Source organism: Lepisosteus oculatus, chromosome 2, assembly GCF_040954835.1.
Source record: "Lepisosteus oculatus isolate fLepOcu1 chromosome 2, fLepOcu1.hap2, whole genome shotgun sequence".
In the NCBI taxonomy this organism is placed as follows: Eukaryota; Metazoa; Chordata; class Actinopteri; order Semionotiformes; family Lepisosteidae; genus Lepisosteus; species Lepisosteus oculatus.
In genome coordinates this window covers 71,549,190-71,563,253 of record NC_090697.1, presented here as the reverse complement: position 1 = coordinate 71,563,253, position 14,064 = coordinate 71,549,190, and the positions used below count along the sequence as shown (strand labels likewise).

At 39.2% G+C, this 14,064-nt stretch overlaps 1 protein-coding gene across 1 annotated transcript; it reads left to right on the top strand.

The window, feature by feature from the left end:
- The first annotated feature begins 286 nt into the window (after positions 1 to 286).
- Positions 287 to 8,070, top strand: plpp5 (phospholipid phosphatase 5). Its single transcript, XM_006625317.3, has 8 exons — positions 287 to 436; positions 1,675 to 1,803; positions 2,692 to 2,800; positions 2,903 to 2,993; positions 3,643 to 3,706; positions 4,497 to 4,621; positions 6,005 to 6,175; positions 7,716 to 8,070. Exons 2-8 carry the CDS (start codon positions 1,733 to 1,735, stop codon positions 7,883 to 7,885), a joined length of 801 nt encoding a protein of 266 aa, XP_006625380.2. The 5' UTR covers positions 287 to 436; positions 1,675 to 1,732; the 3' UTR covers positions 7,886 to 8,070.
- The last annotated feature ends 5,994 nt before the right edge of the window (positions 8,071 to 14,064 follow it).

The following is a 14,064-nucleotide window of genomic DNA, read 5'->3' as shown; positions in this document are numbered from 1 at the left end:
AAAATATGTAAAGAAAATTCTTTTTAGAACTTTGAAATGCTGGAAACTGGAAATGAGAAGAAATATTACCTCATTGGTAAGGAGGAGCATGTTAAGTGATAAAAGATATGACCTGTGCAAAAAAAAAACATGTAGCAAACAATTTTAATAAATGTCTTTTTTACTGCTTGGCTTAATTAATATACCCGAATGAATATCACACAGTGATAATGTTATCTCTTCAGTGTCCTATAGATGTCGCCGTGCAAAATGATGCACTTTTTTTGTCTTCCTGTAAGATCTATTCCGAATACCTCGGGTTTTGTTGAACTGCGGACAGACGTTTCCCATTCAGAGCTTTGCCGCTGAGCAGATGCCACGTCTTGCGCGAGTCATAGGTCAGCGCTTCTTCCGACGGCCGACCGAAACGATCATAGAGGCGAAAACAAAACAGAAGGTATGTGCACAATTTTAATAAAAACGCTGTTTAATCAGAGTCGACTTGTACAAAGCTAAGGACAAGGAGGTTGTGGTCGGGAGCCCGGAAATTACGTTATTTGAGAAATGTTGGTGCATTATGTCTGCTGCTCCAGGACAAGACAGAAAGGGATGCTTCTCGTCTTGTGTTGGTTCTGAGTAACAAACGGTCTTCTATCGGTCTGTCCACATCGTGCTAGGGTGTAGCAGTCGTGCCGTGTTTTAAAAGATTAACTGATAACATCTAGCAGTGAAACGCTGCAGTCGTCATGTAGTTGAAATCGTGAAACAACAACTCAGTTATTGCAGATGTCCCTCCCGGCCGCTGAAGGCGAAGTACTGTAGGGATGGCAAGCTAAAATAGGGCGCACTGTGTCCATCCTGCTTTCCAAACCACAGGTGTGCTGTGCGCTTCGGCTTTCTCAATTAGGTGTTTAGATTATTTTGATGAAACTGAATCGACTGGCCCCAGTGGATGAACATTAACAAACTCCGCATTAGAGATATCTGTGTAGTTGTTACATTATTTTTCTTCGCCAGAATGTTAAATGCTCTATCCTAAAACGTTTGTTTAAAATGGTCTATTTTTGTATCCAAATGCATGTTGTATACAGTACTACTGTACACCCTGTAGTAACTAGTTCTTGGTCAACTACGTGATAGTTACAGTATGTGAGGTGCACTTCCGTGTATTTTGTTGGTGGCTGACAATTTGCGACATGGTGTGTGCTTTTATTAGAGTTGGACGCATCCACTTTATCCTCACCATAAGGACAAGCGTAGTTGGAATTGTGTGTGTGACTCTGGAAAAACTCTGAATCTGTATCCTTGCCTGTATTCAATGAAGTTCAATGACTTGCTTTCTGCATGTGCTATTGTAGTGGTCTACAATCGGCTGAAGACCATACTGAAGGCTGTTGGTGATCAGTGCTGGCAGTGACACTAAACTTACAATGATTTACACTCATCCTAGGCAGACACCTAGTTCAAAGACTGAAACAGAACAAATGTATGACTTGGTGAAAGTGGGCTGGGGAAAGATTCTGCTTGTGTTTCACAATGTCTTTTGTGCAGATTTTGGAATTGTGAAAATGTGCACGGATGTCTTTAAAACCTTAGTATTAGGGTATGCTTTTTTTAACACATTTTATGGGTTGTGAGAGCATTTAGTTACACTTAGTGTAGTTATTTTGTCTTTGTCTTTTTCTCTGTATACAGGATACAAATGGATTTGCTTAAATAGATTTTCTGGATGACCCAAAAACCCACTTGAAAGATGAGGAAACAATTTGCACATGGCTTCATCTCTGAAGCTGGCATTCGACTGCTTCTCCTTATAGTTTTTCTGTAAGTACTGATCTTATATTGCATATTCAAACCTAATGCGTGCGTCTTAAATGTGAGGGAGTAGGGTTAGAAATATCTAACGCAATGCCTATGCGGATTTAGAACAGTGTCTAGGAGGGGGAAGGTGTGTATCTCTGTGTGCATGTGTTGAAAGCAACTAACTGAGATTATAAAGCCCTGTCTTTTGAATGATCTCTTTCTTTTAATGGGCTGGCCGTGAGCAGCAGTGTGGAGAAGTGGTAAAGGTTCTGGACTTGTATCAGGAAGGTTGTGTGTTCAGTTCCTGGGGGGGTTATTTTAACCAAATTGCTACATTAAATGGACCGGCTGTATGCAAATTTGGTGCAGTGTCTGTAATGTATGCAAATGGGTGCACATTGGATAAAGCATCAGCCACTGCAAATAGTAATAATAATCCAGAGAGGTTACTGGCCAATGTCTATAGAGGCCTCTTAATTCTCTTGTTAATTTAGCTAATATTCTTACATGAATGTTGGTTGGCAATTGATTACCTGCCATAGTGATTATACATAGCCTGTTCAAGCAAAAATACTGCTTGTTGAAACTGAAAGAATAGTGTGCCAAGGAGAGCTTGTTTGTTAAGACTAATTAGAAACAATGGGTTGGAGATACACAACAGTCAAATTGGTGCACAGGTACAGCAAGAAGATTTGATTCTGATAGTTTAGGAGTGAACGGGTTATGTAAATTTGGATTGTAGAGGCATGTAATTGTAAACCAGAAATGAACTTTGGCCTTCGGTTATGCAAATAGCATTACTGAAGGCCACAGTTCATTTATGGTTTACATTCTCAAGCTGAAGTTCACAGTGTGTCCTCAGTTACACGAGTCATTGATTGCCTTGCTGTCTGCATTGTTTGTCTTCAGCATTACAGAGCAACTACCTCCATTCAATAGGGAAATTCAGCCTGAAGAGCTCTGGCTGTATAAGTACCATCATGTGGAGATGGACCATGTTCCCACCTTTCTCATGTTTGTAAGTAGCGCATTCGAAACCCTATGGGTGTGATTACCTTTCAGTGGTTGTCCCCTTGTGTTAATGCAAGTTTCCCTTTTTATACCTTCTTCTGTCTTGCAGACCATTGCCTGTATCACCCCACTGATAGTCATATTATTATTCAGCTGTTCTAAGAAGACCGAAAAGGGAGACATCAGGGAAGCGTCTTTAGGTATCGGTTCTTCTACGTCTCACACTTAGTGTACTTCTACATTACAGCTGTACGTGAGAAGAGACTCCCAAGGGTTGCAATTATTAAAAAACAATGCCTTGTGTGCATGAGGTAAGCCCTGCCATAGCGAATCAGTCACAATTCAGAAGTTTGTTTTACTGCCGAAGCATGGTGATGTGACCACTGAACCCCAGAACCAATGTCTGTGTGAGTCTCTGGAAATCTGAATCTGTGCTTCCAGAGGTGAAGGAGTTGGGGGATAAACTCCAGGGTCACCCCATGGTACCTGACGATAGGTCGAGAAAGTGTAAATAGATTGTATACCGTGTTAAGATGATGCGTCGTCAGTAGCTTTTAGTGATTCAGCACTATGCATTGAGTCTACAAGAGTACTGAAATGAGATTTGACCTAAGCCTATTTGCCATTAATACTTTGCCACTGGCTGCACTGCCTCTTGAGAGTACAGATATAATTCCTGCAGGTTGATCTCTGCCCTGTGAAGTTTATGAGCTTGGTAAGACCTGCTCATTTGGAATCAGAGCGGAGCTGGTAGCTGGCTCAGCTACCAGGTCTGACAAACTCAAGCAGCATTGATCTTGTGTGATGTTGGAGGTAACTGCAGCTGTTCCTCTTTTCCTTCCTCTATAGCTGTGACCCTGGCTCTAGTGCTGAACGGAGTGTGCACCAACACAGTGAAATTAATTGTGGGAAGGTGAGTGCTTGTGCTGAGGTTTACCCTCTGTGCCCAAACTCTAGATTCTACAGGACAGCTTCCTGTGCAGAAGACACTAGTCTAGATTGTAGTAGTTCAGGTGGGTAGCTGCGTCAGCATGCATAGGCTGCAAAGGAACAAGTAATAGGTTTATTCCATGCTGAAAAAAAGAAGAAAGAGAACACTTTCTAGTCTAGATTGTTTGTCTGCCTTCATGTATGTTAATAGGGCAATAATAATGATGGACGACTGTATATAATAGTAATAAAATTTATTTTATATAGCAAGTAAGAGACAGAAAAACAGTAAGAAAAAAGCACACAATAAGAGACAACAGAATTGCACAATTATAATAAGTAGTTTAAGTAGCAGGCGTAGGCTGTGAAGGATCAACTAAAGGTTTATTCCATGCTGAAAAGAGAAGAAAAGAGATTGGTGTGTGACTCGCTTGTGTGAAGAAGAAGAAGTCTCCGCAGCCAAAACGTTGTGTCTCTTTTCTTCTCTTTTCAGCATGGAATAAACCTATTACTTGTTCAGTTATAATAAGTGTTTGGTATATAGTAGGAAAGCAAAGGGGGCAGACACTAATATCTGTAATATTCATTGTTGGAAAGGAGAGTGATTAAATAGAAGTGGGGAGGATACTGGGCATTGTGAAGGAGTGATTATTAAAGCCCAGATGAGTTAGATCAACCCCCTCGCATGTGTGCATATATGCCAGCATTCTGGAAGGTCTATTCTCATGTTTTTGATGAGAAACCTTTTTGTTTTATTCTTGCTTGCTCTTCAGACCGCGGCCGGACTTTTTCTACCGCTGCTTCCCAGACGGACAGATGAACCCAGAGATGCGCTGCAGTGGCGATGCTGAAACTGTGATGGAGGGCAGAAAAAGCTTCCCCAGTGGCCACTCTTCCTGTAAAGTCCCTCTCCCGTCACAGCGAGTAGTGTTGCAGACAGTGCGTCGTAGGGCCTTGCAGAGGAGTTAACTTGGACAAGCAATGGCAGTGCACACACCTGTAGTGTTTTTAATAGCAGGCGGCAGGATTATATTTACTAATAGGTATGCAAAAATGTAATGGCATAGCACAGCGTCTTGACATACTCTGAGAAAAGAATAATTAGTATTGGAATAATTTAATTACAACATCTGAACAGCGGATTGATATTGCAAATAAGATGTAGATCCAAAAATATACAAAAATATACAATTCTCTTTTAAATTAGCCAGGAGGGTTAACAAATACTGGTAAACCTGGATAAAATGCATGTCCCCATTAAGACCAGATTGAAGTGAAGTAATATTTCTGTCTAGACTACTTTTTATTTTCCTTTAATTAACAATATGGATTTGACAAAGTAAATATATTTCTGTATTTAACTCCCCATCTTTGCTGGGACAATGTAGCTCTAAAATGTGCGATTTGAAACTAAAAGAAAACATGAAATATATATATATATTTAACTTGTAAACCGTTTCATCAATAAATAAAACGTTTTAAAAAATAATTAGGAATTGATGACACAATATCAGATATTATGCTAGATCAAAAAGCAATAACTCAATATTTAACTTAATAAGTCAAAAAATATTTCTTTACTGACGTGTAGAAGTCTGCCAAAATCATGCAGACTTTCATGGACCTTGAAAACGGTTGTCTTTTTACATGTTTTGATTGTGTTTGTTAATCTCATTGTGTCATCTCTGCAATCCCAGACCAAGTAAATATTAAACCAGTTTGTCTTTTTGCCCACCGCTCCAATTCCATGCTCAAAAGTAAAAAACAAAGTGTAGAATTCTGTAGTGTAAAAGTGTAAAATATTCCCTGTCAGTGACTGCCCAGTTCTCTTCTTGTTTCTTCTGCCTTAATAGCAGGAAGCTTTCTACAGGAAGTGCTTTAAATGGGCAAGCATGATGTCCTCTGACTGAGCCTGAATTGGCCAGAGGTGCATGTACTGTATATGTTTCTGCGCTTTCCCACCCTTCTTTACTCACCAGAGGAAGATTCCACAGTCTAAATGTTGTGTACGTTTTTCTCTTCCATTGTACTTTTCAGTGTGGACTTAACCTTTGCTTGTTCCTTTGCCAACCAAACTCTGGCACCCTCTTCTAACCTGTAAATAAAATATACCTTTGTCCATGGCAGGTGTGGTGGACATGTTCAGCACAGTGCATTTTGAGTGTTAAGTTTAATGTTTTAAATGCATAGGACAGGACATTCAGTATAACCTGTGTCTGAATTGTTCATCTCACTGTGTTACTGTCAAGTCCTCTTACCCATGCTTTCTCTTGCTTTCTAGTTGCCTTTTCTGGCCTGGGTTTCACTGCCTTCTATCTGGCAGGAAAGCTGCACTGTTTCAGCCCAGCAGGCCAGGGGAAAGCCTGGAGGCTGTGTGCCTTCCTGATGCCCCTGTTATTTGCAGTCATGATCGCCCTCTCCAGAACCTGTGACTATAAGCACCACTGGCAAGGTGAGCTTCTTCATTTGCAGCAGGCTGGTCCCAACCGTGTCTGCAAGTACACTTGACAGACTGCAAGCATCATTGTTAGTCTTATCATTACTAGTAAATATTCTCTCTTAGACGTTCGAGTAGGTAGCTGCTTCAGCATGCGCAGGCTGCAAAGGAGGAAGAAAACGTTTATTCCTTGCAGTAAAGAAAAGAAATGGGACACAACGGCTGACACCTGACACCTGAAGAAGGCTCCACAGCTGAAACTTTGTGTCTCATTTGTTTTCTTTTCTGCATGGAATACACTTTTACTTGTTCCTTAGCAATATTGTCCATGATCTTTTCAAAATCTAGCATTGCCAGTTTATCACCAGCAGGGTGAAGTGATTTGACATTAGTTTAGGACTTTTGTCCTTGAAGGACATGTATATTGTTATGCAGTTTGCCATCAGCTGAAAACAGAGATGAGGGCTTTTAATTAATTGTTACAAATTTGCATATTACACGTATTAATGTTCTCATCAATTAAAAGCAGTCTCATTTAACATGCTCTTCTAGGTAACTCTGTGCCAATCTGACTTCTAGCACTCAAAAGTGATCATTTCAAGCTTAAATGTACCTTACGTAAGTAGCAGAAGGTCTGCAGCACTCAATTTGTTGCAGTATGAAGGAATCGTAGTGTTCAAGGTGAAAATGAATTGATAGTTCTGATCTATCTCACAAACCAATCACAATTTATTTTTGTTCTGCTTGAATTCAATATATACAAAGTATTAGGTTTCCGGCATACCTTTTAGCATATCTTCAAAAGGTATTATAATACAATATTCTCTTGCTTTCAAAGCTTTATTTGTAGCAAAAAAGCAAAACAAATAGGAATGGTACTTCATCTTACTGTGAAATTTAGCAGTAGTCCTGTAGAGCAGAACAGGTCTGGGTAGCCTGGAGTATCAATTGTGTCTCTGGATCCATCATGTGTTCACAGCAGTTGCCATTGGATCAAGCAAGGTACAGTACTTTACCCCAGCTGCTCCAGTCAGCAAAACAGTAGATGCCACCTTCAAACAAGGATGCTCTCAGAGAGCACTGCAATCAGTTTACAGGGGTTTCCAACCCTAGTCCTGGAAACCCATGTGTTATATGTCACCATTTTCTAAAGAATGGAAACACCTGTTTAGTTATTGATGACAAGCAATCAGTTCAGTGAAAACAGCTCTGGTCCTTGAAGGTTGAAGAGAGTCGATTGTGGTCGTAAATGATCTCTTAAGTACTTGCTTAATCTTCATAACTGGTCACAATGAGATTGCCAGTTTGGAACAATGTGATGGTGGCCACCAAAAGTTGCTGGATAGAGGATCTCCAGGACCCGGGTGGGATAGCCCAGGTATAAAACTACATAAACTTGGATAAAAAGGAGTGTACTTTCATTTTAATTATTGCTGCATGAAGGTGGTTCGTTTACAGTATCTCCCCTGTTTGAGTCTGCAGCTCTTCATACAACTTAAGACTCTGTAAGGAGCATTCATAACCCTATAATGAATTAAAACCCTTTTTTCCCCAGATGTGCTGGTTGGGTCTTTGATAGGCTTGACGTTCTCCTACATGTGCTACAGACAACATTATCCTGCACTGTCAGACATTGAAAGCCACAGGCCCCTGCGGAACAGAGACACTGTATCAGCTGTGCAGGAGAAGAAGCAGACAAGCTCGAGCTTCATTCTGCCTTTATAGGGATCTGAACTGTCCTAAGAGATGCATTTTAAAACCATCCCAAGACCCCTCCATTTCCTTCACACCACATTCTCCTTATACCTCGCTGGATTCTAGTTGTGTAAGGTGGCTGTGTTCTCCAAATGCACGCATCCAAGGTGATAGATTTGAAATTCCAGACACTGTGTGCAACAGCTGGAACAGTAATCTGGTGATCTTGGTGATTTATTCCTAGATCCTTTATCAACCTGTATTGGCTGTTGAGTATTTTGTCTTCTATAGACCTGAGTAAATATGCATGAATGACAGTCATGGATTACTCTACAAGTGTTTTTGATTATTCTGGTAATGCCGGCAAAAGTGACAACATAAAAAACTGGAGGCATTTCATCTTCTTCTGTACTGTAAAAATACAGTAAGAAAATATCTTTACTCTTTGCATTTTAACAGAGAATGTGGACAATGTCCTCTAAAATGTCTCTCAGATGATGCTGGTAATCATAAAAGCAGGGAGCCTTGACCACAAACTCTGCCTGCAGTTCCTCCAACTTCCTTGTAGCTTTGATATTGTGAGCAAACAGACTTGATTTTTAGACTGTTAAAAGTGACATCTTATTATATCATTTAGAAATCTTATTGGACCATTTATTCTGCTGCTTAAATTGTAGGTTTTAGGTAAATGTAACAGACTTAACTATTGTACACCATGACTACAATACCATGAGTGGTGCCGTGTCTATAATTAGTTATGAACATCAGGAGAGCACAGGAGTGGAATAGGTATAAATGTATTTTTTTGTGCCCAACATGATGGCTAATGTAATGTAAGACCTTGAATCGCATATCTTACTTTCTGCATAGTGAAAAAAGTTTAGCAAAGACAAAGTGTTCCCATGCTTTATACACATCCTGTAGCTGAAAAGTAGTCAACGGTGTATGCAGTATCTTCTAGCATGTTAATGTTTGTTTATTATCACCAGACAAACCTGACAAACCTGCTTTCATTGTGGTCTTTACAAAGCGCGTGCATAAATGTTGTACATATCGTCTTTGTCTTTAGCTTGTATTTCCAGCTGAGCTTTTTATTTTGTATAATTTTCCCCTTTATTGAACTAATAACGTGATAAATATTAATGGTTTGTCTTAAGGTCTGGGGAATAGTGACATATACTTAAGATACCTCGCTATCCAATCTCTTTTACTACAGCTCACAAGAAAATACTTTTTTATATCTATGCAGTAAATGTTTTGGTATTTTGTATAAATGGATTTTTTAGTGACTACAGGACTCTTTAAGTGGTATTTAGGTTTTGATATTTTCTGGATAATACAGGGTAGCTTACAGTGAAGAGAGACCCGTGTTCTGAAGGGAGTGAACTGTAGCTGTCAGGGACTGAGCTTATCAGTGTCGGGTTCAAGACTCAGTGTGTTTAGAAGGCTGAAGCTTTCTAGGCGGTCTTTCAGTGTTGAGGACTGTTGCTGCATGAATTCTGACTTGTTAATTGGTCTCCTATATTTTACATAAAAACAAAACGTGCGTTCTTATAGGATTACACAGTCCATCACATGCCTTGAAACCAAAGAGACCATGAATATCTGTCAAATTGTGCTGTTTTGTCTTGCACTGCATTTTTGTAAAAATGAGGGCAAGATAAAGTAAATAAACAAAAAGGCACCAGTATAATTTTTATGCTTGTCAGGAGTCTGCTTTCCTGCAGCAACCTTCAGAACTGAAACTGCCTATTTTTCTGGATGAAAACAGCTTATAAGAATAATACCTTCACTTGTTTTCTTAGGTTGATGCTGAGTTTCTGTGCAATGCTCATGGTCCTATTCATACCTCTTATCTCTTTCTCTAAACCGAATGTGCTTGTCCATTGTAAAATTGGGAGATTGCAATCCATAGCATCTTATATTGGTTTCCTTTGAAAACATTGCTGAGTGATCTTAAAGAGTATTCCCCCAGTTAAGATGCTTAGAAGTGTTCTGCTCTTTGACCAGATCTTCCAGATTTGAGCAAGTTCCAGGGTCTGGTCTATGTATGTGGCTATTGTAATTCAGTGAGTAAGAGATGATGGATTAGAAGTTGTGCAATACTGGGTAATTCCCTTTGCTAATGCACAGCACTGTGTGTGGGTGCAAGCTGTTGTGATTGTGAGATAGCTAATTTGGTTGCTTCCACCTCCAGCTTTATCAGACAAGCAGAGATTGTAATCATAGTGGTGGTACAATGAAACTCCTCATTTAGACATTCCATCTCAACATTCCTTCATCAATCATGTTTTTCACTATTGTTGACCTCTGACCTCTTTTGTGTATAGTGGCCAGTTCTCCACTTTGGGGTCAACAAGAATCTGACTCTTCCTCACACAACAAACCACAGCCTGACCATAGGGACAGTCTTAAAAGCGACATTAAGTGAGCCCGAGATGCCCAAACACTTATGTCTTGGGAAATATTAAATCTTGTGTACTGTACGTTATATGTATCCACTATGAAAGTACATAAACGCATGACACATTTATATACCTCATTTGTTTCAATGTCCCATGCCTAACCAAAAAATGAAAAGGCCTGGAAACCCACACTCATGCAGTCCAAATCATTTGGTTCAGCTAATTCCTAAGACCCAACTGGGATTAGTGCAAAAACCTTGGAGACTGTCAGGAAATGGATGACATCACTCTTTCAGACCATTTCACTTTGTTTTATGTCTCCATAATAACCAAAACACAGAAATCATTGCTAGATCTGTTGCCAGCACTGGAAAATGACTCACAAAATGATCTAAATTAATAATCTAAATAAAGATTCACACCATATATCCTTATATGCAAGGACTCCAGTTAATAAGACTCATTTTACCACACTACAAAAACATTGGAACATGTTGTTGTCTGTTAATTATGTAGCATCATTCTGTTTTGTTGGTTTATATATTGGTTGTCTTAAGGTGGAAAGTAATTCAGAAATTATTTAATTTTTTAAAAATGCTGCCTTCAATGTCCTTTATACAATTTTTTGTCAGTTTTGATGTTTACTGTGATGTGTTTATATTAAATCAAATGATTGGTTTTCCTGCTTGATTGCCTTGTTTCGCTATCTAGACAATGAATTGAGTAATTAATTAACCCTGGCACATTACCGAGGCAGGCACTCTTACTGAACTGACCTGCTTGGTGGTGAATTAAAGTGCTGAAATGCGATGTGATGCACTTGTCTTCCCTCAAAATAGTCCAATATGTCTATTTACCCTCTAGCAGTGATATACTTGTTCAGAGAGCTGCCGTGTCCTCTTGTGTTCACAGCAACCTGACCAGTTAATGACTTTATTTGACTTTATTGAATCAATTGTTCACTTAATTGGCATCTATTTGATTGTACTCATTGAGGGCTTGTAAGTTGCCAATAAAAGCTGGAGGACTGCAGATCTTCAGGACCAGGAGTAAATGTCTGCTCTGTAGCAGTGATTTCCAGCTCCACCCCCAAGGGTTTAGGGTACAACGGGTTTTCTATGTTTCCTTACATGACATTTCACTAGGGAGAACTGGTAAATGGAATCAGTGTTCAACTTGGCCAATATATCTCATCTCCTCAACCTTCATCTGTTGGAATTGGGAAGCTTGCTCTATGAGATAAAGCATCTAGATTAAGCTGGATAATGAATGGTTGAAATGGAATACAGTATTACTGTCCTTTTTATATATCAGGGCACAGACCATTCCCCACTGTTAAGAAAATATTCCATCCAGATTAAAGTGTACTGTTTGCTGAACATGAGTTTCATACGAGCCAGTAATAGGTTTATTCCATGCTGAAAAGAGAAGAAAGAAAACGGAACGTTTCGGCTGTGGAGCCTTCTTCAGGTGTGAGTTTCATATGTCCATGTATTAATTCCAAAGTGACTTTTTAGCTTGTGTTGTGAATGTGCTTGTAAAACCTTTTTGTTTTGAGTCTGGGTTCTGGGATTTCAATTTGTTTTTTTATGTAAATAAAAGTGAACTGTGCTTAATTCTTTGAAACAGTGTCCTCTTTTGAAGCTCATACTTTGCTTCACACTTTTATTTTGTATTATTAGTGTGGTGTCAAATCCCTGGAACATTGATCCTGTGTTATACAGTACTGACTCTGATTATGGGAGTGTGCGGGTGTTTTAGAGATTGTGGCTAAAGATGTTATTTCACATCAGTTGTACAGCTCTCGGCCCAGAGGGTCAGTCTTCATTCCATCAATGCCATTTTCACAGTTGTTCATCAGTTTTGATATTTTTTGTGATGCTTTTTTATATTAAGTCAAATGATAGGTTTTTCCTTGGTTTGATTGTCCTGTTTCACCATCTAAGCAATGAAGTGAATGTTTAAGCTCCTAATTATTCAGTTCATTGTCTAGATCTCTGGTGTTTGAACTGAATAATTTGGCTCTTAATGACCTAAATTAGCTGGTTATTGGATAACAGGTTCAAGTTTTGAGACAAGCTCTCAGGTTCTTTAGGTAATACTACTGTAAACAGACTTGGCAAACCTGCAGACACGCTGGCTTTCCAGACAGGGCATATAATATTTGTTCATCCATACAACAGGGATGGGCAGTCCTGTTCCTTAAAGTCCAGTGTTTCTCCGGGTTTTCATTCCAACTCGGCTCTCATTGCCTTAATACGACCTGTTTTAACGGCTTCTCCAAGCCTTTCAGGGGCAGGTGCTAGAAATAGACTGGGAAAACCTGCAGATGTTTCACCCTCCTGGGATTAGGATTGCCAACATTTGATGTAAAGTAAAGCCTTTTTTTTTTGTAATGCTAGTGTGGGACATATTTGAGTTAACATGTTCAGTGTTTTGTGTGTTGTAATTTGTTTGGTGTGAGTGAAGTTTTATTTAATCTGTGTCCCAGGAAAAAGGGTGGTGTGGACAGTTGAGGAGAGAATGCAGGCTCAAGCTGTGTCTGCTCTTCTTTTTCTTCTTTTTGCTTGGTCAGCTAGTTTTGTTTTTATCAGCAAAGTTTGATAATCGGCCAGTGAAAGCCCTGTTTTCCTTCACATGAATGCCTTAAACCCTAAACCGAACCCAGGATTTTACACTAGTGAAGATATAACAGCTGTTTCTTTCTCTCTACATTTAACATATTTTCCATTGCTGTAATTTTGTATCCACAGCAGAGAGTGTCTCAGTCAATTTGAGTCTTGTGGTTAAACAATCCCTTGCATTTCTATAGTGTTGTCGATAAAAGATTCCAAAGGATCACAAAGCCCTTTTCATACAGACAGGACTCATTTTATCCATAACTTAAGCACATGGCCTACCTAGGTGATATGTGGTAGCTTGAGTGTACAAACAGCATCACTGCATAACAGATGATGTAAAGTGGAAAAATTGTTTCACCTGTTTGAATTAATGGGGAATTTTACGGGAGCCAGATTGTGCATGTCCAGAATTTAGCCAGGACACTGGGATTGACAACTATATTCATGGAAATGTTATGGGACCTTTAGTGTCAAGGTAATCTTGGTTTAACTGCTCTGACAGAGGACAGCACCTCATACAACACAGTAACCCAGTCACCATACTGGAGCATTCAAATTCTTCTCTAGAGAGAATAGTACTGCTTTATCAGCACCGTTTACAGCTGAAACCTGGTTTTCTTTAGAAGTCTTCCATTCCAGTAAAGGCCAGGCCATGTATCCTCACTGGACATTCAGCAGAAATTCATACGCAGGAAGCAAAGGACAACGACTTTTTTTGTACATGGAATGAATTACAAAGAAAATCAAAGTACAAAACAGGAAAATCAACCTCAGCAGAAGGAGATTACTGTCCTATATCCAAAAAGTAACGTAGTCTCATAAATAATTAAATATAATTAACATTTTCTTGAAGAAAGGGTATTTCAATTCAAAAAGATTTTACTGAATAGGATGTATTTTCAGGTCCTAACATGTTTATCTGTTTTCGCACTCAGCTTTGCTTTTTAGAGTGGAACATGTTGAATCTTTATCTAGCATAATTTAAAATGGGGCCTGCATGTATTGTCTTCAGAAAAGCCTGAAATACCTCTCTTGCATAAAAAAATCAACCTTGTAGAAAACTAGAATTGATAGTAAACACTCCTATTATATTCTCTATCGTCCCTCAATCTAACAATAATCCATACTCTTATTCTTGTATTTGTATTGGATTAATCATCGGCGGTGAGCTCATCCTGTTTTC

Excerpts from the sequence above, each read along its gene's own strand:
- plpp5 (XM_006625317.3), top strand. The coding sequence starts at position 1,733 with ATGAGGAAACAATTTGCACATGGCTTCATCTCTGAAGCTGGCATTCGA. Across the intron at positions 1,804-2,691 it reads CTTCTCCTTATAGTTTTTCT|CATTACAGAGCAACTACCTC; the intron begins GTAAGTACTGAT and ends GTTTGTCTTCAG. Across the intron at positions 3,707-4,496 it reads GTGAAATTAATTGTGGGAAG|ACCGCGGCCGGACTTTTTCT; the intron begins GTGAGTGCTTGT and ends CTTGCTCTTCAG.